We start from the raw sequence: 25,643 nt of genomic DNA on the forward strand, positions 1-25,643 counted from the left end.
AAGACACATTCCAAAATGGACCATTAGTTAAATGGCTCAAATCCAGAACACAGGAGACTTGAAAACTTAATCCACTGTGTCTCAGCTGTCCCACATTTCCCTAAGAGAAAGGTCTCCACCAAGTAACAGTAAGCATATTTCAGTCTCTTCTCCCAATTACCAAAATACAGGCCATAAATTTTTCAGTTAAAAAATTTGGCATCATCAACATTTCTAGCTGTAACTGTAACAGGTGGGACAGTCTAGAGATCAGAATACCAGCCAGGAAGTTTCTGCTGCTGATTCATGCCATGTCACAAGCAAGTTGCTTACCCATCGTCCAAAGCGGTTGACAAGCACCTCTGGAGGGGCAACATATGGCCTTACTACAGAATCAACTGATAACTGAGTCCAGCTGAAATTATTAATTCTGAATGAAAGGAAGAGAGAGGGGGGGTATCAGGAATGACACATGTGCCAATAAGTTACTTGCTTGTTAAGTGAATTTATATAAAGTGTACTTAGTAATATTGCCTGGGACTTCTTAGGAATTTACTTGGACAATTACTCTAACTCCTGGTTTTCTTGTCTGTAAAGTAGGGCTAATCCTCTCCCCTCCCTCCTCATAGAGCCATGAGGACTAAGAGAAATGCCTACCCTGGTGGCTGGCACATAGTTGCTGTTATTTGAAAGCCTATTATTAATAAATCTAAAATTCCTATCAAGAGCACCTATTAGACTTTCAAAAAGCCATAGAAACCAAGGACTCAAGCCAACCAGCCTGGAAATTCTTTTAACTTCCCTAAATGGTGTTTATTGAAGGCTTTAAGTCACCTCAATTTTCAAAGCCATCAAAACCTCCAGGTCCATTTACAGCTCAGAGGCTTTCTTCAGAGCAGATTACCCCTAGTAACCTGGCTTCTGGTACCGGAATATAAGAGGAAGAGTGTCAGGACAGTGCTTCATACCACCAACCTCAAAATAACTGCTTCATAATACCTGACCTTCCTTTAACCTCCATGGCAGTACCATCCCCCACCCAGAAGGATGGGGCAAGAGACTGGTTCTGGGCCAGGGTCCATTGTTTGCCCCAAAACAGCCAGGTCTCTCTCTTGCCTCTTTTTACTTTCTTTGCTCTTTTTTTCTTTTTAATTAGTTTACTGTTTGTTTTTTACATATTTATTTTTATTTATTTATTGGCTGTGTTGGGTCTTTGTTGCTGTGCGCAGGCTTTCTCTAGTTGCAGTGGCTTCTCTTGTTGTGGAGCATGGGCTCTAGGCGCGTGGGCTTCAGCAGTTACAGCATGTGGGCTCAGTAGTTGTAGCTCGCAGGCTCTAGAACGCAGGCTCAGGAGCTGTTGCACATGGGCTTAGCTGCTCCGCGGCATGTGGGATCTTCCCGGACCAGGGATGGAACCCGTGTCCCCTGCACTGGCAGGAGGATTCTTAACCACTGTGCCACCAAGGAAGTCCCTCTTTGCTCTTTCTAAACAACTTTCCCCAACTCTAAACCACCTCTCTCCTCTGGGCTACATTCCTGGGATATTTACTGTTGAACGTTCTTAGAACTACATCTTAGCCCTACTGGAACAAAACTGTAGGAATAGATCCAAGAAAAGGAATATTATGCAAATGTTTGAAGCAATTAGCCAAGGCAAAGAAACTGTGGTATGCCAATCTGGCCAGAAAGATCAAGTAAATCCTGTTAGCCAAATGTACTTAATTCCTGTGTGCATGAAGGGCAAACTTAAGCCAGTCGCAGGAACAAAGACTCAAGTATATTTATCATGTAACTAGGAAGCAAATGACCATTTATTACACACATGGTTTACAGAATTAGAAACCAAAGGTTTTTTTCTCATGTGAGGTAGGAAAAGGAGAGTGGAAAAGGGAATTAAATATTTAAAAACTGAAAAACTCTTGTTCTTGTTACTTTAACAAAAGAAAGACAAGTTGTAAGTCATGTCTTTTCACCTCACCTTTCCTGTTCTTCCTTCAACTCAGTACCATGAAACTCAAGAGGTCCCTTCAACAATTTCCAGCTGAATCAAGTACATCAAGTGTTGAGTCAGCTTCTGAAATCCTACAGAAATCTTTTTACGGAATTATGCAAAATTTCAATCTACTCTTTTGTTAGAGCAGCCATCTAGAAGTAGAAGTCACTGTGTAAGAGGTCCTGAACAATATCTGCTATGGTAGCATTAGTCTTAGTTGTAATGTTCTTAAGGCAGTATATGCTACCTTTCAGCTCAACCTTAGCCAATATCTAGTTTCCTAAGCCATTTTTAATCTCTATTTACTGTCTCTGAATTTGTTCCTAAGTGCAAACAGGTGATTATGGTTGATGACGAACTCTTTAACTACAGGGCTATCCTTCCTTTTTGCTAAGGGAATATACATAGCAGTAGCCAGAAAAGTAGGCAATAGCAATGGCAAATATATTCAAGCTCTCTTACAAACACATTAAACAAAAACTAATGTTACCAGAGGGCACACCTGTGTATTTCATAAAGCCCAGCAAAAAAGTCCTTTCCGTGAGTTTTTACTTCCTTTCTCAGAAGCTTGCAATTGATAAGGTGAATAGTGTTTTAGAAGTATTTTATGGGGTTTTTTTTTGGGGGGGGGGGGGAACTTCCCTGGCAGTCCAGTGGTTAAGACTCCATGCTTCCACCGCAGAGGGCACGGGTTCCATCCCTGGTTAGGGAACTAAGGAACCCACATGCCCCATGGCAGCAGCGGCCAAAAAAAAAGAGTATTTTATGGGTTTCTTTCTTTCTTTTTTCTTTTTTTTGCCATGCCGCATGGCATGCAGGATCTTAGTTCCCCAACCAGGGATGGAACCCGTGCCCCCTGCAGTGGAAGCGTGAAGTCTTAACCACTGGACCATCAGGGAAGTCCCTTTATGTAGCTGCTTAAAAAAAAAAAAAAATTCACTTCGGTCAGAATGAACCCAGCAATTAATACTTCCTCTATACAAGTCTGACTGAAATGTTAACACTGACAAATATTTGCTTTGGTCAAACCACAATAGAATTCTGTATCATCCTGTTGGGTAATGAGAGTTAGTTCCACTAATCAACATATTCAAAGTCAGGACAATACAAGTAAAATGCCTTACATACCTCAGTTTTGTTGCTGTATTATTTTGTTTGAGTTGGGGCAAACTTTCACCTACTGCTTCACTAAATAATAAATCAACTTAAGGCATTTACTGCAACTGATTCATGACTGTAAGTTAGTGGCTTAAACAGGAGCCCCAGAAAAATTAGTTGAGAATTAAGATAGCTGGAGAACCAGAATCTTTAACATCTAGGAATAGACTGCAAAAGTTATTTATCAGCTGTACTGAAAAATATGCAGACTGTTCTAAACTAGTTCCAACACTGGCCAAGAGGACTGACAAACCTCTATCTCTAGAGGAGATCTCCGATAAACCTACACATGTGCAGAACCCCAAAATTAGTCTACATAATACTGCCTGACGTGGCCTGAGAGTCTACACTTATCCCTGCTTAGATATTTAAAGCATTCATTCTTATCAAGACAACTGGTCTCCACCTGAGTTCCAAAAGCAAGCTCTAGAAGACCTTGACGTACCAGGTAAACAAGTTTGCTATATCGAGCAGAAAAACTCTGAACTCAACTCAGCCTTACAGTTGTTTTTCTGGTTTTTAAGTCAGCCTTGCAGTTTTCTTAATCTTGGAAGTTTTAAACAACTGGAACTCCACATCTGGGGACTCCAAATGTTCCCCTCTCTGCCACACATCCCAACTATTCCCACTGAAAACATTTCCTATTACTGCTAATTTAATCAAAATACAAAAGAGCAGAGCTTTGAAGTAAGATGAAGACATTCAACTCCAGACCTCCTGGCTTCTCACCTTTTTCCTTCTTTAGATGTGAACAATTCCACCCTGCTGGACAGGTGACTGGAGTATTGAAAAAAGAGGTAAAAGCCTAGCCCAGTACCTGGCACATGGTAAGCCCTCAATAAATGGTAGCTATTATCATCATGATGGTCATATTTAATATTGAGAGGCATGACTACAGAAATGACAAAATCTTCCCCATAAGATGACACCATCCTAGTCTAACAAGGAAATAGACATGTTGTGCATTTGGTGCATTACAGGTGTCAGGTACTCTCCTAAGCATTAGTTCATTTGTTTCCTAAGTTAATTTATTTTCTCCACCTTTACAGGTAAGGAAACTGAGACACTCACTCAAGGTCTGGCAAACCTAAAAAGACTGAATCCAGAGACTGTTCTCTTAACCACTACTCCACCTAAACAAAGCCATTCAAAGATGAGTCCTCTTCATCTGGGGAGATCTGGGACCAGGTTATTCAACATGAGATTTGAGTTTTAACAAATCTCTGGGCCCCACCCTCCCGTTTAAACTTGAACACTACCCAATTCTAATTCAACATTAAGAGTAAATGAACTTAGTGGTTTTAGGAGCGTACGCTGGTGCATCAGACAAACCAGGTCTTCAGGCCTACTACACATACTAGCTGGTGACCTCACCTTTTCTGAGCCTCAATTTCCTCATCTGCAAAATGGGGATAAGAATAGCATCTACTTCACCAAGCAATTTCGAGCTTTAATGCAAGGATGTACTAAAACCACGCAATACAGTTCTCATTAAGTGTTAACTAGAAGTAATGGAAGCCATGGAAAAGAGAAAGATATGAATAGTAGAAAGCGGAGCTTGTCCCTGGGTGACCCAGCTGGCACACGAGAGAGGATCCTCCCCAGCATTAGGAGCAGTCGCCCCCCGCCACAGGAGCCCGCTCTTACCGCTCTTGGGTTTAGACTCGCCGGCCGGCCCTGCAGAGGCGGAGCGGGTGGGCTGTTGCCCTTTGCTGCTGCCCGAAGAGGCGGAGGAGCTGCTGGAGCCGCTGTTCTTGTCCATGTCGGAGGCGGTGGCGGCGGCGCTGGGGGAGCTCTGCGGCATCAAAGGGGGCCTTGGCGGCGGCGGTGGCAGTCGGAGCGGAGCGGGCGCGGCGGAGACCCAGGCTCATGGCGTTCGGGGCCGGCGGGGGTCGGCGGCGGCAGAGGTTCTCGGCCTTCATGGCGACATTTTTCCCTGTTTCCTTCCTCGGCTTCTCAAACTGGAAGGAGAAGCGGCGGGCGGGGCTCTTGAGACCAGCGGCGGCTGTGACCGAGAAGGAGGAGGAGGCCGGGGCTCGGAGGTCCGGGCCGGGCCTGGCGGGGCCGAGGCTGCGGGGAAAGGGGAGGCGAGGGAGGGTGCGCGAGCCCCGCCGGCCGGCCGGACACGCTCTCCCGCCGCGGGGCAAGGGAGAGGGCTTGCTGTCTTGGTGTCGGGGACAAGTGTCTCCGACACAGACACCGACACTCGCCTCTGGGCCGAGGCCGAGCTGCTCCGGGAATGGCGACGAGTCGCCAAACAGCATCTCGAAGAACCCGGATGAACTATATATAGAGGAGATGTGAGTGTGAAGCACGCTGGGAAATGTAGTTTTCTGCCTACATCCGGGTCCAATAGGTTTTTGTTTGTTTTTTGGTTTTTTCCTTTGTTTTCCTCCTCAATGTGTGACAGATCTTACAGGATGATGGGACTTGCAGTACAGGTTTTGGTCTTAGTACACTAATAATAATATATACCACTCATAATGCATCCAAACGTTGGAATACCTGTGGAATTCCTTTATTGACTCATTGTAAGTTATAGTTCTTATTCTAGTATTAATATCAATTTATTTATGGCTCTTATTCAATCTCCTAATAATGATAATAATGACAATACTTTATATTTAGTATCACTCTATAGCACTTCCTCATGCAATTACTTCATTTCATTGTCATTTATTAATATAAATCATTGTTAATATTTCATTTCAGTGTTAATAATAATAGTTATCATTGAGTGCTTATCATTAGCAGACACTGCTCTGTGCAGTTTTTATGGAGTATCACATCTATCCTCACAATAATTTAAATTTAAAGACAAGGAAACGGGCTCAAAAAGCTTAGATCATTTGCCATGATCACACAGCTAATAAGTGACATTCTCAACTACCTGTAAAATAAGCAGCTCTCCATTTTACAGATATGGACACTGAGACTTAGAAAATCACATATGTATTTTAGAAATCATATGACACCCATGTGTACTTTGGAAAATTATAAATGATTCGTTCCAACCGTAGCAGTTCAAGATTCAAAGGATCACAGAAAAACACTGTGAAAAAGATAAATAATTCTTATAAATATAACAATAAATAAGGCTAACCTTATCTAGTTAGAAACCTATTATATGCCAGGCACTGTGCTCAGCCCAAAGAATTCCAAAATACATTAATGCAAGAATGTGATAAGGACTATAATAAAGTTAACACAAAATGCTGACCAGAGCAGAGGCCTCAAGGAGAGACATACAAAAATTTAGGAGGGGTAGAGGAGGGCTTCCCCAGAGGTGGTGTTACTTGAGCTGAGCATAGAAGGATGAGCAGAATATCAGCAGTCATAGATGAACAAATAAACAAATAGACAAAATCCTAGACTTCCCCTAATTAGGCCCTTTTGGGTTCCTTATTAATCATCACATGTTATACAAAACATTAATAAGTATATACAAGTCAATCCATCTTGCAGTTAACAGTTTTAACTGGGATAAAGGAAATTAGATACTAATCTCATTTTTTAATTTATTTATTTATTATTTATTTATTTATTGGCTGTGTTGGGTCTTCGTTGCTGCACGCAGGCTTTCTCTAGTTGCGGCGAGTGGGGGGGCTACTCTTCATTGCAGTGCGCAGGCTTCTCATTGTGGTGGCTTCTCTTGTTGCGGAACATGGGCTCTAGGCATGCAGGCTTCAGTAGTTGTGGCTCGCAGGCTCTAGAGCGCAGGCTCAGTAGTTGTGGCACACGGGCTGAGTTGCTCCGTGGCATGTGGGATCTTCCCGGACCAGGGCTCAAACCCACGTCCCCTGCATTGGCAGGCGGACTCAACCACTGCGCCACAGGGAAGCCCTAATCTCATTTTTTAAATTTCCTTAAATGCCCTCCACCAGTCCTTATCTTGCTTTCCCTTTTCCAGCTTCCCCCCCCCACAAATCATATTGAAATGAGAGAATGGCTACATCATGCATCAAATTAAGTCTAGAAAATCCTAAAGTCCATTCTTATGTATGAATAGACGTGGAAGATACACTAAGATTCCTGGATGATTTTTTATTTCCTTTAACAAAGATGTGAGAACTCTGATTACATGGATGAATCATTCTTTTCTTCTATCTCTCTTAAAAGAGAGGGAAAGAGAGAAATCCCAGTGTAGTTCTTCCAAAATAAAGCAGTAGGTGTCCATCTGTCAGGCTACATTAAGCCAAGAAGAGATTTTTCCTTTTCAAAGTAGTTTCTTAGGGCCCTTGGCACTTTCTCCTTGTGAAACATTTACAGGAAACGTACTTTAAAGAAAATTAAAGCAGAAACATACAGAAATCCAAATAAAACTCACCACCTCCATCCTCTTTTGCGCAAGATGCTCTACGCTACCCTTACCATAGAAGAGAATGGGAAAATCTGGGGTTGAAGGAAAGCACTCATTCTATACCAGTTGGAGCTAGAAATGTAGTTTTGTGATAGCAGGAGAGGGAGGCTGAGTGGTGTTTTCTGGCGACTTACTAAATAGATGCCAGAGCTTTCCTTCCCATCTATGAACTTCCTAGGTCCATAAAATGGAAAGACCAACGAACAATCTTTCCTATGTTTATTATTCAGAGTAGTCTAGCATATGTTTCTCAAGACTGGTCTGCCAATCCCTCTCATAGAAATCACCAGAGAAGTTTGGTCAAATAGATATCAGATTTACTGATCCCAAATCTCTGGTATTTGGGGCCCGGAAATGTGCACTTTAAGATCATACCAAGTGATTATTTATGCACGCCAAGGATTGCGAGAATTGAACCCGTAATATTAGCCTTTTACCACACTGTACCTCCGTTTGCCCTCTTCTGCACCAGAAAACAAGAGTTACTCAATATCTTGGAAGTTAGTACTACAGGTTAGCAGGATGCAGAGACGTGGCCTCTGAGAGGTGATTGGGGGTTCTCCCTAGGGTCCGCTCATTCCTGGTGAATTCTATATTCAATTTGGAGAGAGAAAGAAAAAGGGATTTCGGGTACTCAAAGACTAAATAGCCTCAGAATCCCAGGGATCCTGCAGAACTCCTTAATATCAGGTTTCAGGACGCCTTCAGCTAATAATGTCTCTGGCCGGCTGCCGTCAGCCATCTAGTGAGGCAACGCGACATCCTGTCTGGCGGCGGTCACGCGACTGTCAAGATGGCGGCCCCCAGGAGCTGGGGTTTATGGAGCTTCTGCTGCCGTGGGTGGTCGCGGGTGTTGCCGGGCTGCAGGCTTCCCGGGCTTCGTAGCTCCTGGCCCAGGGGCCCGCTGGGTGCGCGGCCCTTGTCCCAAGAGAAGCGGGCAACCGAAACGCACTTCGGGTTTGAGACTGTGTCGGAAGAGGAGAAGAGGGGCAAAGGTGAAAAGGGTGAGAGGGTGGAGGGGGGGGAATCTGACCGTCTGCGATCTAGTTTCTTCCGCCCATATTAAGGGTTGATTTAACGTCCTGTCGGCTCTGATGCATTATTTTCTTTATCTTCTGCAGTCCTGATCTCCAAGGAGTAGCCCCAGCCTGACCCTGCCAAACTGAGACGCTACCTCTTTTTAAGTAATTATCACAAAACCCCATCAGTTGAGCGTTTATGATGTGCCAGGCGGTGTGCAGACCTTGTTTACAATTCTCATTTCAACTTCCCGATGATGAATATTGCTATCCCATGTTACGTAAGAGGAAATTGAGGCTTAAAGGTTAAGCAAAAACGTGCCCAGTTTAACATAGCTAGTGAGTGGTGGAACTAGTATTCCAACCCAGTTTGGTCCGACTACAGAGCCCACGTTCTTAATCTCTTGCTAAAGGGATAGGCCATCTTTTATACAAAGAAAGAAGGAAACTATTTTCTGTGTGCCTCAGCTTCCAAATTTGCCCGATAGGAATAATAGTAACGTTTTTCATAGAGTTCTTGTGAAGATTAGATTACTTCATACACTGAAGAATTTTGAATAATGCCAGGCACTTCATAATTGCTCAGTAAATGTTAGATATTGTTGAGCAGTTTTTTGTGTTCACCATAAGCATGGGAAAGGAAAAGAACTTTTTTAAAACTCCAACTGTACCATTTGTAATGGGGAAGGTATTATGCCCATATTACAGATGGATAAGGTGAGACTCTGAGAGGTTCCTTAACTTGGCCTATGTTCACCCAGGAAATAAGAGAAAGAGCCTACAACTGAATTTCCATCCTCTTATAGACTAGCACGTTGTATTACGTCTCACCTGAATCTTAACTAAATAATATACATAGCTCTACTGTAATTCTTTGATTGTTTTGTTTTGTTTTTTGCGCTACGCGGGCCTCTCACTGTTGTGGCCTCTCCCGTTGCGTGGCACAGGCTCTGGACGCGCAGGCTCAGCGGCCATGGCTCACGGGCCCAGCCGCTCCATGGCATGTGGGATCCTCCCGGACCAGGGCACGAACCCGTGTCCCCTGCATCGGCAGGCGGACTCTCAACCACTGCGCCACCAGGGAAGCCCTTGTAACTCTTTGAATACTGAATTTAAATTAACATTTATTTCACTGTGAATCCCCAGAAAGCTAGGATGGTGGCTCATTCACGTCTGTATCCTCAGCACCTGATGCACATTGGGAGCTTGATAACTGATTGTGGAGTGAAATAAATGGAGCCAAGTAAAATGATAGCAAACTTTTATTGAGGCCCTGAAACCTTTTAAAAATATTTTACATTAATTCTTATAAATACAAGCGTATGAGGTAGGAACTCTTATCCTGTTTGTATAGATGAATAAACTGCTAATAAGTGGCATAGCTGGAATTTGAGTACACATGGGTTGCTTCCAAAATAATAATAATGCTTAACCTCTGTATTGTGCTTTACAATGTATAAACAACATTTCACACAATGACGGGGGGAAGAGTTACCCACTAAGCTAAATACGACTTCCAGATTGGGACCCAAGATTGAAGTACAGGCAATCTTTGCACAATGATGCAGGACAGTAAAAATGTCCATGCAAGCTGAAATCATGACAATGATCTTAAAGATCAATGGGGAAAATTGCGATTGTTCCAGAACCTTTAAAAATTATCAAACATCAAAAGCTCTCTTAATGTCAGTTATAAATGTATAAGGAAATGAAAAAATAGTAAAGTTGATATTTATTTAGCACACTGTCATTTAAAATTAGATTTAATTAATACAATTAGAATTTTTAATTGTTTAAATTTAAAATTTTAAATTAAATTAAAATCTAATAAAAAATTAGAAAGATTGAGAATTAAGTTGTTTTAGTCCTTTGTAAAAAATTTACCACGAGTAGTTTAAACAGTGTTTGCATCCTTTTTGTCATATAATTTACAGTAGGGAGTGAGCACCTTCTCCATGCCTCAGCAAACGGCCAAACTTGTTTCTAAGGTTCAGTCAGCTTGTAACATTTTATCCTTTCACTTTCAATGTCATGAAATATCTCCAAGAATTCCTTTAATGTGAAATTTTTTGCTGGCATCATTTCCTCTGGGACATCTTCAGCCTTTTCATCACAACCACATTCTCATTTACATCCATAAGTTCATTTTCCCAAAGTTCCTCTGGCTGCATATCTAAAACCTCTCGAGGGGCAGCAGTATCAACATTCCCATGGTCATGTTTCTCCTGTAACTCCACTGATGTACTCAAATTTCACTTCCAGGGTTATCACTTTTCATTATTTTGTTGCACTTTCATTTCCATTGGCCAGTTTCCTCTTTCAGTTATCTAGTTTTGTAAAATGCCCCAGAGATTTACAGCTGAGATAAGAAGATAACACAACTACATGCTTTGCTGTCTGCATGTGAACTGAATAACTGATGTATAGTGACCAACCAGCTACAAACTGTGAGAGAAGTGACATTATTGGCTTCTGGTCATGATGCGTATCTGTTATTTATGTATGATTTGTGGACTGAAGAACTACTAGCAAAATGTGTACTTTATGTAATTAGTCACAGGTAATATACCACTGGATTTGAATGATGTTGCTAGAGGACTGGCATTATTGAACTAAACCACAGTAACTGAAATTCTTGTATATTAGAACCATATAAAGCAAGAAGGGCTTATACTTAGTGGGTTGAGCCTTAGTGTCCCTCTAAGTACCCCAAAAGATGTTCAAAAGCAAAGAGCAAGCTTATAGGAGCCCAAGGTTGAGAATAGACATTCAAGATTGAGTTAAAGGAGGGGGCTCTATAGTCTGCTGATTCAGCAGAGGACAGTAATGTTTTGGGTCTAAGCAGCACATTTTATCTGAGGAACTCAACGTGTCTCCCCTTCATTACCTAATTCAGACTTACGGCAGGCAGGTAGGGGGCTGGCGCTGATATTCTCATCTCATGGGCAGAAATTGAGGTGCAAAGAAGTTAAATGTAGCCTGTACTTTAAAGTGTATTGGATAATAAATTCCTTAACTCTTCAGCTAGCCCAGATTCCACATTCTGCCTTAATCCTATGTTGGGTCATGAGGACCCTCTACAGTGTGACTTGGCCCTGATTCACATCCTGCCATCCATCTGCCCACCAAATTGTACATGAGGTTTTTCTCAGTGATGCTGGCAGAGATGAGCTGAGGTCTTCCCATCCATTTGTCATGTCTTTCTAATGGATTTTGTTGTCTTTTATTATAATAATATTAGAAACATTTCAACCCCCTCCCTGCCCCTTCCTCTAAGAAACAGAAACTGGGGAATTCCCTGACGGTCCAGTGGTTAGGACACAGCACTTTCACTGCTGAGGGCGCGGGTTCTATCCCTGGTCAGGGAACTAAGATCCTGCAAGCCAAGACGCGTGGCAAAAAAAAGAAAAAAGAAAAACAGAAACCTATTTAGTACTTAAGTATGTGCATGACATTATTACAAGGTAATGGCCCTAGGTAAAGCTAACTAAGATAACAGAAAAGAGGTTGACTTCTTTCTTACATGATGTAATTTAAGCCTTTTTTAGAAGGGGTAATGTTAAGGTGAAGATTTGGGCATCAAGCATTATGACTTGGCTCCACCTTGCAGACAGTTAATTTCATGGGGGGGGAAAGCTTTCTCCTCTTTCATTTCGGACTTTTCCAGGTTAATCTTATGAATAGTCCAATCATGTTGTATTTCTCTCAAGTCTATCAGGTGTTTGAAAGTGTGGCCAAGAAGTATGATATGATGAATGATATGATGAGTCTTGGTATCCACCGTATTTGGAAGGATTTGCTGCTCTGGAAGATGCGCCCGTTTCCGGGGACCCAGCTGCTGGATGTTGCTGGAGGCACAGGTAACATACAGTTCTGTATCCTGGGGTACCACTAAGCTCCTTTTATAAAAATTAGTGTCTCTTGGGACTTCCCTGGCGGTCCAGTGGTTAAGACTCTGCACTTCCGCTGCAGGGGGCACAGGTTAGATCCCTGGTCGGGGAACTGAGACCCCGCAGCCTCGCAGTGTGGCCAAAATAAATAAATAAGTAAAAAATAAAAATAAAATAGTTTAAAAAAATTAGTGTCTCTTGTTGGAATGAGCTAGCTCACCTACCATTAGCCTGAAAATAGTAATTGAAAATCAGTACACTTCTCAGAAAGATTTATTCTTTCCTTTTTAACTGAATGTCAGTCAAAGCACAGAATATCAGCTTTGTGCCTGTCACTTTTCTAAAATTCAGAGGATTACAAAGTAAAACGACCAATTTTTAACTCCAGTGGCATTTCCCCATCTAAACAACCATTTTACCTTCTATTTAACCTTTATCCCACTTTCCCTCTTTCTTTGGTGTGGGGAAGGGGGAGAGCTTTTATCATGTTATGTAAGCTTTCTAGGCAGACTTTTCTGCCTAATCTACTATGATACCAGATACCAAAAGCTCATTTATTTGTGCATGGTCCTTTGTTATTTGGTGCATACTAGGCATTTGGAGAGAAAAATGTCATAATGTGTAATATAATGTAATAATGTCATAATCTATACTAATAGGATAATGTATAATAATAAATTACAGTAGAATAATGTCCATGTTTGAAACATGTTTATGTGTGGCTTTGTTGGTGTGGCCCTCTACCCAAAAGGAAGTACAGAGGGCAGTAAGGTGGAGGACAATTTAGCAGAATCTATCAAAATCTAAAATGCTTACAGTCTAGGATCCCACAGTTCCAATTCTAGACATCTAGTCTGAAAACAAAAACAAAAACAAAAACTTGCACAGAGAGATAGCTACAGAAGGGAGTCAGTCAGAGCTGCTTCCATCTCCAATGTACCCCAGCCAGTAACATTACCACATGCTGGCAACTGCCCATTTAGAAAATGCAATTGAAAAGTAATCCCATATATTTAAAAAGACATTGAAAAAGTAGAGCTACAAATATGCTCACTGCATAATTTTTAGTCATAGTGAAAAATTGGAAATAACCTATTTCTACCTCAATAAAGAAATGGCTTTAGGGACTTCCCTGGTGGCGCAGTGATTAAGAATCTGCCTGCCAATGCAGGGGGCACGGGTTCGATCCCTGGTCTGGGAAGATCCCACATGCCGCGGAGCAACTAAGCCTGTGTGCCACAACTACTAAGCCTGCGCTCTAGAACCTGCAAGCCACAACTACTGAGCCTGCGTGCCACAACTACTGAGCCCACGTGCCACAACTAGTGAAGCCCGTGAGCCTAGAGCCCATGCTCCACAACAAGAGAAGCCACCGCAATGAGAAGCCTGTGCACCGCAATGAAGAGTAGACCCCGTTCGCCACAACTAAAGAGAAAAGCCCACACACAGCAACGAAGACCCAACACAGTCAAAAAATAAATAAATAAATATATTTTTTAAAAAAAGAAATGGCTTTGGGCTTCCCTGGTGGTGCAGTGGTTGAGAGTCCGCCTGCCTATGCAGGGGACACGGGTTCGTGCCCCGGTCCGGGAAGATCCCACATGCCACGGAGCGGCTGGGCCCGTGAGCCATGGCCGCTGAGCCTGTGCGTCCAGAGCCTGTGCTCCGCAACGGGAGAGGCCACAACAGTGAGAGGCCCGTGTATAGAAAAAAAAAAAAAAAAGAAATGGCTTTAAATTAAGATATATCAATACTATAAAATATTAGGTAGCTATTTAAAAGAATGAGGAAAGCCTATAAATACCAATGGAATGGCCTCAAGGACATATTAAGTGGGAAGAAAAAGAAAAGTTGTATACAATGCATATAATATGATCCCCATTTATGTTTTTAAGTTGTTTTATATGAGTACATATAATTATATTTAAATATATAGGAAAGTGACTAGAGAATACCGAATTCGATGGAGAAAATGGAAAAACTTAAGGATATATTTCTTACAGTGTAAGAAAAAAACAAAGACAAGGAAACCGCATTATAAAAAGGGAAATGTGATCCCGGAAAGCACTGGCTTTGCCCGAACAATATTTACCTGGTCACAATAATGTACACACTTGATTTTCAGCTTTTAGACTCAAACCATCAACAAAGCACAGAAGACATAGCTATAGAACAAATAAAATGTTATCAGGCTTGACAGAATAAAAAAATATATATATGTATGATGGAACACTGAAGGGAGTCAAGAGATACTGTCTGTAGTTGGTGGAATAAGAAATAAAATACTGGGGTGGAGGGATAAATTTGGAATTGGGATTAACAGATGTATACTACTATATATAAAATAAACAACAAGGACCTACTGTACAGCACAGGGAACTGTATTCAATATCTTGTAATAACCTATAATGGAAAAGAATCTGAAAAAGAAAAAAAATGTATATATATGTAAAACTGAACCACTTTGCTGTACACCTGAAACATTGTAAATCAACTATACTTCAATGAAAAAATTAAAATAAAATATTGATTAGTTTATTACTCTAGGTTACAAGGTATCTGTGAGGAATTATGAAAAGTGATAAAATATATTGGGAGGATAAAAGCAAGCAGAGATGGGGGTGAGTAAAGAAGTAGCTGGTAAGTAAAGAAGTAGCTGTAACCAACAGAATAAACAGTTAAAGGAGTTGGGAAGGATGGTCTGTGGGGAACTGAACCCACAGTAGGAAGTGGTGTGGCAGGGAACTGTTGCTTGTGACTGTACCTTTATGTTACTGTCATAAAAATTATTAGAAAAAGACTAGAAGGCTGCACACTAAGCTCTTAACACTTGTTATGTCTGGAGAGTGTGGACAGAGAATGCAACTTTCATGTTTTATTCTACATGTTTAGGTATTGAGTCTTATAGTAAAAATGTGTCCATGCATTACATATGCAATTTTTTTAAGGTTTTTTTTTTTTTGTGGTACGCAGCCCTCTCACTGCTGTGGCCTCTCCCGTTGCGGAGCACAGGCTCCGGACGCGCAGGCTCAGCGGCCATGGCTCACGGGCCCAGCCGCTCTGCAGCATGTGGGATCTTCCCGGACCGGGGCACAAACCCGTGTCCCCTGCATCAGCAGGCGGACCCCCAACCACTGCACCACCAGGGAAGCCCGAGGTTTTTTTTTTTTAAATTAATTAATTAATTAATTTTTGGCTGCTTTGGGTCTTCATTGCTGCGGGCAGGCTTTCTCTAGTTGCGGCAAGTGGGGGCTACTCTTCGTTGTGGCGCGCGGGCTTCTCACTGCGGTGGCTTCTCTTGTTGTGGAGCACGGGCTTCAGTAGTTGTGGCATATGGCCTCAGTAGCTGTGGCGCACGGGCTTAGTTGCTCCGCGGCATGTGGAATCATCCTGGAGCAAGGCTTGAACCCGTGTCCCCTGCATTGGCAGGCGGATTCTTAACCACTGATCCACCAGAGAAGTCCAGGTTTTTTAAAGAATCTTAGACATTAGAAATTTACTGTTAAAAAAAAGTTACTGGGCTTCCCTGGTGGTGCAGTGGTTAAGAATCCGCCTGCCAATGCAGGGGACACGGGTTCAAGCCCTGGTCCCCGAAGATCCCACGTGCCGTGGAACAACTAAGCCCGTGCGCCACAGCTACTGAGCCTGCGTTCTAGAGCCCACAAGCCACAACTACTGAAGCCCGCACACCTAGAGCCCGTGCTCCGCAACAAGAGAAGCCACCACAATGAGAAGCCTGTGCACCACAGTGAAGAGTAGCTCCCATTCGCCACAACTAGAGAAAGCCGGCGCACAGCCAGGAAGGCCCAACGCAGCCAAAAATAAATAAATAAAATAAATAAAATTTTAAAAATAGTTACTGTTGAGATGAGTACAAACTTCAATTTTCATACACTCCTCAACCCCTGTACCTTTGTTCCTCCTTTTGGGTTTAAGAAATGCTGGGTTTTTGTTTTTGTTTGATCTTTCCTCCTGTTGGCTTCCCACAGGTGACATTGCATTCCGGTTCCTTAATTATGTTCAGGCACAGCATCAGAGAAAGGAGAAGAGGCAATTAAGGGCCCAACAAAATTTATCCTGGGAAGAAATTGCCAAAAAGTACCAGAATGAAGAGGATTCTTTGGGCGGTTCTCATGTCATGGTCTGCGATATCAACAAGGAGATGCTAAAGATTGGAAAACAGAAAGCCCGTGCTCAAGGATACAAAGCTGGTAAGTCCTGCAGAAAGTGGACCCAGAGGAGATGTTTATATGTTTATAAAATAAGATGGAATATGTACAATGCTGAAGTGCTTTCTTTCCAGGTTTCACAAAACTTACAGATAGGTAGGAGTGGAGGATAATTTGTGTGGCTGCGTCCAGCATGTGTGCTGTTATGTACATTATTTCAGCAACCCAGGGAGTTAGATTATCAGCCACATGTGACAGGGGAGATAACCCAAACCCAAAGAGGTTAAGTATCTGCTTCAGCTAACACAATTTAAATGGCAGATCCGGAATGGGGCCTGACTCTTTGGATCTCAGCTCTTGGACACTGAGACAAGTTTGGCTTTTAATTCCCAGCAGCTCTCCAGTGACCCCCATGCCCTGTTCTTGAGCCATTTCATCCCCCTCCCAAAACTAAGCTCTGCTTCAGCTTTCAAACCAGGGCTCCCGGGGCCTGGACATTTCCCACGTGGGGCTCTTTTTACAGGCAGTCTTTGCTCCAGAGCACCTCCACCCCACCCCTGCCACTGGGTGGGCTGAGACTTTCTCAGATCTTCATCCAGGTCTAATGGCTTTGTTTTTTGGGGGAGCGGGGGGGGGCGGGCGGGGTTGTGATTTATTTATTTTTTTAATACATCTTTATTGGAATATAATTGCTTCACAATATTATGTTAATTTCTATTGTACAACAAAGTGAATCAGCCATATACACACATACATCCCCAAATTCCCTCTTGAGGCTCCCTCCCACCCTCCCTATCCCACCCCTCTAGGTCATCGCAAAGCACCGAGCTGACCTCCCTGTGCTATGCTGCTGCTTCCCACTAGCTATCTCTCTTACATTTGGTTGTGTATATGTATGTCAATGCTACTCTCACTTCGCCCCTCACCCCCTGTGTCCTCAAGTCCATTCTCTACGTCTGTGTCTTTATTCCTGCCCTGCCACTAGGTTCATCAGTACCTTTTTTTTTTTTTTGATTCCAAATACATGAGTTAGCATATGGCATTTGTTTTTCTCTTTCTGACTTACTTCACTCTGTGTGACAGACTCTAGGTCCATCCACCTCACTGCAAATAACTCAATTTCGTTTCTTTTTATGGCTGAGTAATATTCCATTGTAGGTCTAATGGCTTTTCCCACACAGCCTTGCTTCCTCTCCTTATTTTTCCCAGGTGTCTCCTCTCACCCCCTGCCCCCAAAAAAGAAAAAAACCCTTTTACCCTCCTACCTCTATTTCATCGTGGGTTTCTCAGAGGGCCCAACTGATGCAGTTGAAGAATCACCCGTAAATGGTACTCCTCAAATTTCCCTAGCACGGTACTCTCAACGGCCAATGGGAGAATGCCTGGGTATCTCCAGGAACCTGTTGCAGCCTCCAAATAGACAGTTTCTGCTCTAGCTTAAAGATATACATTTTGCATTTGGCTTTCTGTTTGTTTTCATATTTTGAAATACTTTTGCCCCCAGTTTTATGCCCCAGTAGAAGTACTGATCTGGCAGCTGCAGCATGTTTACCCAGCTCTTCAGAGCCGCTGCACTGCCCTCTTCCACGCTGGCCGAGCACTGCAGGCAGCCCCCGTGAGAGGCAGCGGTGCACAGCAAAGGAAGCCAAGTCCCTTGGGTCCATGTCAGCACTTCTCCCCTCCCCCACCCCCACCATGAGTGTCTATGGTTATTTTAGCTCAATTCTGCTTCCTCCTCCTTCTCCCACCCGCAGAATGAGCTGCCTAGACGAACTGCAGCCCACTTGGCCCCCCAAATGAAGGGCTCTTTTGTTAACCATCAACACTGATCAGAAGGCTGACAATCACTAGTGTTTCTAGACAAAGGCACCGTGTTCTTACTCTTACTGAGAAATGTGTTTCCCTTCTCTCTGGTGCTTAGCCACGAAGACTGGAGAACAAAGATGGAAATGATGGGTAATGTTCCACCTCTTGAATCATCTCTTCCACAGCACAGCTTGCCTTTCAGGCTCTCCTAACAGCCAAGAAATCCACCTGCGTAGGGATCATTGCATGCTGCATAGCATGGTTTTATCTTTCCTCCTTGCTTTATCATCTCCAGTAATAATGCCTTTGCAAAGAATGTCATGCAAAAAAATTTGAAACTAAGTAGGAAGATCCTAGAAATGATTTAATAGTTTTAAAAATTAATGTGTAAAGGCATTTTTGTGTGTAGTACTATTATGTGTTTTACTTACATGTAGCACTTCCTCCCAAAATGGAAGCTTGGAGGGCAGGAACCTTAAAAAGATTATTTGATGGTTTATAAAAGTGATATATTTGGGAAAATTTTGGATATTAGAAATCAAAAATTTGAAAAGGTATTAAGAAGTAAATATTAACCAGAGTTTCAGCATCCAGAGATGACCCTCAATATATTTCCTTCCTAGCTTTTTCCTAATCATTTTCTTCGTATAAAATTGAGAACATCTTATGTATATAATTTAGTATTCTGCTTTATTTAATTCAGCATTGTATCATGAGATTTTCCCATGTTATTAAAAACTCCTGGGAATTCCCTGGCGGTCCAGTGATTAGGACTCCACACTCTAACTGCTGAGGGCTCAGGTTCGATCCATGGTCAAGGAACTAATATCCCACAAGCCGCATGGTGCGGCCCAAAAAAAAATTTCCTTAAAATCATTTTTTATGATATTCCATCATATGGATGTTTTATGATTTGCATAACCAATTTACGTAACTAGTTGATCTTTCATTTTTTTCTGATGTTTTTGCACGTAGCACAGTGTTGTGACATCCTTATTTGTAAATTTTTGCATGCATCATTATTTTCTTTTTATTGACTATATATTTGGACAAGTGTTTAGGCTCTCTAGATCTCAATTACCTTATCTATAAAATGTAGAAAATAATAACCGTTCTCACAGTAGGAGGTACTATCCCATAACTGTTAAAAACACAGGCTCTGGAATAAAACTTACTGAGTTCTAATCCGTCTGTGTGACCTTAGGCAAGCTACTTCAATCTTTCTGATACTCAATTTTGTTCACCTGAAACATGAAGATGATAGCATGGCTGTCTCAGAGTCGGTATGAGGATGTGAGAAGATAATGTATGTAAAGTGATAACACAGACCCTGCCATCATGGGCTTAGTAAGCAGTAGCTCTGATGATGATGTCATTAATGTCCTCCTCCTAAAATTCAAATAGCTGGGTCAAAGGATATACTTATTACTAAGGCTCTTGTTAAATACTGCTGGCATGTTTTCCAGGAGGGTTATTTCCATTTACCTTCCCCTATAGTACCTTCCTTCTATATCATACTTTTTTTTTTAAGTTCCATTGAGACACCAAACGTGACAGTGCTTTTATTTTATTTATTTAAGGAAGCCAAGTGTTTTATTTTATTTTAAGTGTATTTATTTATTTATTTATTTATGGCTGCATTGGGTCTTTGTTGCTGTGCGCGGGCTTACTCTAGTTGCGGCGAGCGTCAGCTACTCTTCATTGCAGTGCACGGGCTTCTCATTGCGGTTGTTTCTCTTGTTGTGGAACACGGGCTCTAGGCGCACGGGCTTCAGTAGTTGTGGCACGCAGGCTTCAGTAGTTGTGGTTCACGGGCTTTAGAGCACAGGCTCAGTAGTTGTGGTGCACAGGCTTAGTGGCTCTGTGGCATGTGGGATCTTCCCAGACCAGGGCTCGAACCTTGTCCCCTGCATTGGCAGGCAGATTCTTAACCACTACACCACCAGGGAAGTCCCTATATCATACTTTATGTCTGATTCACTGCAAGTTGAATAATATTAAAGCCAAATCAGGATCCTCAGAGGACATAGCTACCCTGATGGGGAGCTCCCTTGGGTGTTTTCTGAATTCATGACCAGACTTGCAGTCAAGACACTTTGCTTCTCTATGACTCCAGTAGAACCAATATAATTATACTAAATTACATACTTAGAATACTTCCAATGACTGTCTGAAGTAGGTACTATTATTGACTCCATTTTACAGATGAGGAAACAAAGTAGTTTATTAAAGATTATATGGCTAGTAAATGGGGAAGCTGAAATTAGAACACAGGCAACCCCAGGACCTGGGCTCTCAACCACAGTGCTTTACACAAAACACCTAGTTGGATAAAAATTGCTTAAGGGTAAGGAATAACTAAGTAACCAGTGTCTACTCTGAGAACCTTGGGGGGACTTCCTGCTAAACTTCAAGGGCGCCAGCTTCACATTCTCAGGACTGGAGGACACCGTGAAGACGGTGGCCAGGAATCCACTGGAGAAGGCAGGTGTATATTTTCTGACACCACTTCAGATACCACACGTGTGATGTTTGCCCAGCACCAAACAGCTCTCCAGTTCTCCAATGTCAACCATATGTCCAACAATTCAGTTCAGTTCTGACACTAATTACCCAGAGTTAGCGTCAGATTCCACAGGTTTAAGGGCTAATTGCCACAAGACTGCCCCCACTTCACAAGCCAGCCGCAAACAGGGTGTCCACGGTACCCACAGTTCTGTCCAGCCTACTGAAAATTCAGGGTTTCCCACGACCCCCTCCTCAGGTTTGACAGTTCACTGGGTGCAGAGGAGACAGTTGTCCAGACTGAGGCCAGAACTGCTTTTCTCTTTCAGGACTTGCTTGGGTATTGGGAGACGCTGAAGAACTGCCCTTTGATGATGACAAATTTGATGTTTACACCATTGCCTTTGGGATCCGGAATGTCACACACATTGATCGGGTAATGAATGGCTGCCTCCGCTTGTGTGACTCAGGATATTAGTTCTCCTGGAGTGGCTCCACGGTGAATGAGGAAAGGGAGAGATTCTTCTCTGGGCTCAGCTCCTGAGTTGAATGTTTCAGGCTTAGAGATCTTAATCCTTTAAATTGCCAATTTTCCTGCCCACAAAATTGAAAAAAAACCACAGAGCAGATCCCCACAGAAGCCTTTGTTGCTTGGGTTGGTGTTTACATCTTTTAAAAAAAAATTTATTTATTTGGCCGCATCAGGTCTTAGTTGCGGCAACGGGCTTCTCTCTAGTTGTGGCGCGCGGGCTCTAGAGTGCGTGGTCTTAGTTGCCCTGTGGCATATGGGATCTTAGTTCCCCAACCAGGGATCAAACCTGCGTCCCCTGCATTGGAAGGCGGATTCTTAACCACTGGACCACCAGAGAAATCCCGGTATTTACATTTTTGAGACTGTCAGTCTTGCTCTCTCATTTCATCTGCTTCCTCTTGCTTGTGAAGCCACCTGACTCTGACACTGCAGATCAGAGGGATTTCCAAGGCTGACAGAGAAAAAGGCACTCAAACCCTATTTTGGCAGAAGGTAGCTAGATTCATGGTTCCTCTGTAGGAAGAAGGGAATGTTCAGCTCTTAATCTGATGCAGCTCTTCTTTATTTCTGCTTGAACATTCTGTCCAAACATTTGAAGATGGTAAGCAAGGCACCCCATTTCATTTCTGTAATGTGGACTCCAGTTGCCTAGTTGCCTGCTTTGGGTGGGACATCCTTTATGGTGTACTTTAGCTTCATTTTTATGACCTGTCCTATGTCTGTAGCCAGTTTATTATTCCTTTTAAATTAAAAAAAATAATAAATTTTAGTAGATTCAAAGTTCAAAAGGCACAAACGGATATATCAGTAAAAGTCTTCACCTTGTGTCCCAGCCATTCAGTGCCTCCTCCCCCTGCAGTCACCAGTTTCTTAATGTAGCTTTGCAGTGATGTCTTGTGCATATTATTTATTTTCTTTCTTTTTTTATACAAATATTAGCATATGAAACATTTTGCCCATTGCTTTTTTTTCCCTTAAAAATATACCTGCAGGGCTTCCCTGGTGGCGCAGTGGTTGAGAGTCCGCCTGCCAATGCAGGGGACATGGGTTCGTGCCCCGGTCTGGGAGGATCCCACATGCCGCGGAGCGGCTGGGCCCGTGAGCCATGGCCGCTGAGCCTGCGCGTCCGGAGCCTGTGCTCCGCAGTGGGAGAGGCCACAGCAGTGAGAGGTCCGCGTACTGCAAAAAAAAAAAAAAAAAAAAAAAATATATATATATATATATATATATATACCTGCAGACTTTTGCATGTCAGCACATAAAGAACACTGGCTCTTCCTTTTTTTAATAGCTGCACAGATTCCCTTTGTGTATATATTCCATAATTTAGCCAGAGTCTCATTAATGCTTAAGATGCTTCTAATCTTGGTGCTGTTCAAATCGTGCCATAATGAATAACCCATGTCGTTTCCACAATAGAAACATTTCTGTAAGATACATTATTTGAAGTAAAATTGCTGGATCAAAAAGGAATATCCATTGTGATTTTGAGAAGTAATTCAAAAATTGCCGCCTGTGGGGGGTTGTACCAATCTGAGTCAGTTTAGATTACTCCAAGTAACCTTCTCTAGTCACGGGCAGCAGAATGCCTATTTCTGCTGTTACAGCTTCCCAGCTGAGAGTGAACACGGGATCTGTGGGAAATCACTTTTATAATGCCCTTAGAAGCTGACGCCGCCTCCGCCTCCCAGAGCTGAATGAGGGCTGCTGACGAGTGTGTTCTGTTGGTCCTGTCTTGCTCAGGCGCTCCAGGAAGCCCATCGGGTCCTGAAGCCAGGAGGACGGTTTCTCTGTCTGGAGTTCAGCCAAGTAAACAATCCGCTAGTATCCAGGTTGGTATTGTTAACAGGGCTTGATTTTCATCATCTAGCCAAGGGTTTCCCATCCCAAAGTGGAAAGAAAATAGCCAGTAAGCTACAAGCATGAACCTCATAGTTCAGTGTCCCAGAGTCCCTGAGGGACAGTGCCACCTCTGAGGTCTGAATGACAACACCTAGGCCAGAAGGGTCTCAAACCAATAACCAGAGACTCAAGTGGGCCCACGTATGTATTTTGTTTGACTCATGGTATTTTAAAAATTGACTTAGATGTCCATAGTTTAAAATCAGGAAATTTTACATAAAAATCTAGATTTCCAGCTTCACTTGAGAAATCAGATATATGGCAACCCTGGTTAAGTCCATATTCCCACATAGCAATAGTCAGAGCTGAGTAGTAACTGCCCTTTCTCCACTTTTCTGGTACTTCCTAACTGTGCCTGTCACCACACCCTCACTACTCCCTAGGCTTCTGCACCTGGCCCACTTCACTTATTTCAGGTACTTGCTTGACCCTTATAGGCATTTGAGTTTATAATCCCAGGCTTAGACCTTCTTGCTTATTAATGGTCATGTTCTAATCTTAATCTTTTGCCTTTTTGTTTAGGCTCTATGATGTATATAGCTTCCAGGTCATTCCTGTCCTGGGAGAGGTCATTGCAGGAGATTGGAAGTCCTATCAATACCTTGTAGAAAGTATCCGACAGTTCCCATCTCAGGTAAAAAACTTCTGTAGCTTACAACAAAGGCCCTACAGTTGAAATCCAGGCGATTTTTGCTGTATCCTTCTTTGTGTTTTAGGAGGAGTTCAAGGAGATGATAGAAGATGCAGGTTTTCAGAAGGTGACTTATGAAAATCTAACATCAGGCATTGTAGCCATTCATTCTGGCTTCAAACTGTAACTCCTTTAAGATCCTGGAGTATGAACCAGTCACATCCTGTCAAAAGGCTGGAGCCGAAGGATAATGTGGTTAGTGAGACCAGCACAACATCTCCTCTTAAGGCTGTGCGCCTTGGACTCATGTTCTGATGTGACCAGTCTCAGAGTGAAAGAAACAAGCTTCTATCACTTTATTGCAGCTTTCCTTTGGGGCTGCTTCAGGCCTTCTCCCAGAGGTATTTGGTCTGTACTTTTTGCTTAACTCCTACTAATTTTTCTTGGCTCTGTAGTATGTGGTTAAGGAAAACCAGCACTGAAACTCAGTTTTGAAGTGTATCTGTGGCTTCTCTGCCAGTGCTGCCTTCCAGGGGGATAATGAATCATTAGAACCCAATGATGATTTGAACCAGAAAACTTCCTAGCTGTACCCAAGTCCATCTTTCAGCCTAGGACTAAGTCTGGGGCCAAAAGCCAAGGCCCAAATTAGAGGGCTAAGGATCACAACTAGAATTGTGCATTGAAACACTAAAAGAGTTTACAATTTTCATGGGTTTTGTCATTTTTTTCTTGAGGGAGGTGAAAGAAATACACTTTCATCATTATTCATTCAGTCCTCTTCTACCAAAAGCCACTATTGTGTCCTCAGTGCCTGTCATGAAGGAAACTTGACAAATCCTTGTTGAAGGAATAAATGTACCTGATTTCACGTCTTACAAAGAGCTTCTTTGTCAGGATACGTTTGAAGTCAGGATCTTATAGCCAAAAAAAAAGTTTGATAACTATTTGTCTAGCCAAACCCCCTCCAGTACTCAGAAGAGCTGGACAGAGCTCTTGTCTCCTTAATACAGTCCACTCTTTGATGTTAAAATGAGACCATAAAAAAAAAAATGAGACCATAAATATTTTCAGTGCAGATGAAACTTAAGGGTTTTTTTGGGGGGTGGGGGAGGGTTGGTAAGAAATTGCAGAAATCAACCTGTGAGTTGGCTGGCAGTTGAATTGCAGAGACCTTAGTTCAAGGCTATTTGAAAAGTCTTCAGATATGCTGCCTCTCGCCCCAGCACAGAAGGGGTCATTTACCCCTTCACGTGAGTCACGACCTTCACTCACAAGATTGTGCCCTTGTCCCTGAAAAGCTTCCAGATACAGCACTCTATATACACCTGTCTCAAAGAACAGCACCTAAGAACGATTGATAAAATGCTAAACCTTAGAAAAACTTTTAAGTTTTGTTTTCAGCCAGCTGGCGCCTCTGAAATTAACAAGGAGCAGGCACTAAAAAAACCTTCATAGGTCATCAACCCAGTCCTCTCTCAGTGGCAATGTGATTCTCATATCTGAATCAAGAAAGAAAAGTTAAAAGCTGTCACTTCCTGGCAATAGATATGGGCCTGATGAAATTAGAACTCCCATTGTCCAGCTGTTTGTGGCCTGAAGGCAGCTGGAGACTGGAAGTAGAGCTAAAATCGACAAGATTGATGCAGCTTTGAAAGCCAAACACCTGTTGGGCTTCAAATATAGCCAGGTCACAAAA

General features: G+C 42.6%; 2 protein-coding genes across 3 annotated transcripts in view; one reads left to right on the forward strand and one right to left on the reverse strand.

The window, feature by feature from the left end:
* Positions 1–5,397, reverse strand: part of RNF10 (ring finger protein 10) — a 31,859-nt gene extending 26,462 nt beyond the window's left edge. Inside the window, exon 1 of one of the 2 annotated variants that reach the window (XM_029225595.1) lies at positions 4,778–5,377. In XM_029225595.1, the coding sequence (XP_029081428.1) occupies positions 4,778–4,934 (157 nt within the window). In that variant the 5' untranslated portion in view covers positions 4,935–5,377. Of the gene's footprint in view, positions 1–4,777 lie in introns of both variants that reach the window. The other variant, XM_029225587.1, reaches the window with a different exon arrangement.
* Positions 5,398–8,247: 2,850 nt separating this feature from the next.
* COQ5 (coenzyme Q5, methyltransferase) lies at positions 8,248–24,709 on the forward strand. Its single transcript, XM_029220955.1, has 7 exons — positions 8,248–8,485; positions 12,220–12,369; positions 16,389–16,610; positions 21,209–21,315; positions 23,155–23,243; positions 23,836–23,947; positions 24,030–24,709. Exons 1-7 carry the CDS (start codon positions 8,284–8,286, stop codon positions 24,129–24,131), a joined length of 984 nt encoding a protein of 327 aa, XP_029076788.1. The 5' UTR covers positions 8,248–8,283; the 3' UTR covers positions 24,132–24,709.
* Positions 24,710–25,643: the final 934 nt, after the last annotated feature.

The sequence above is a fragment of the Monodon monoceros genome, unplaced genomic scaffold (assembly GCF_005190385.1).
Source record: "Monodon monoceros isolate NGI ecotype Baffin Bay Population unplaced genomic scaffold, NGI_Narwhal_1 Super_Scaffold_1, whole genome shotgun sequence".
NCBI lineage: Eukaryota > Metazoa > Chordata > Mammalia > Artiodactyla > Monodontidae > Monodon > Monodon monoceros.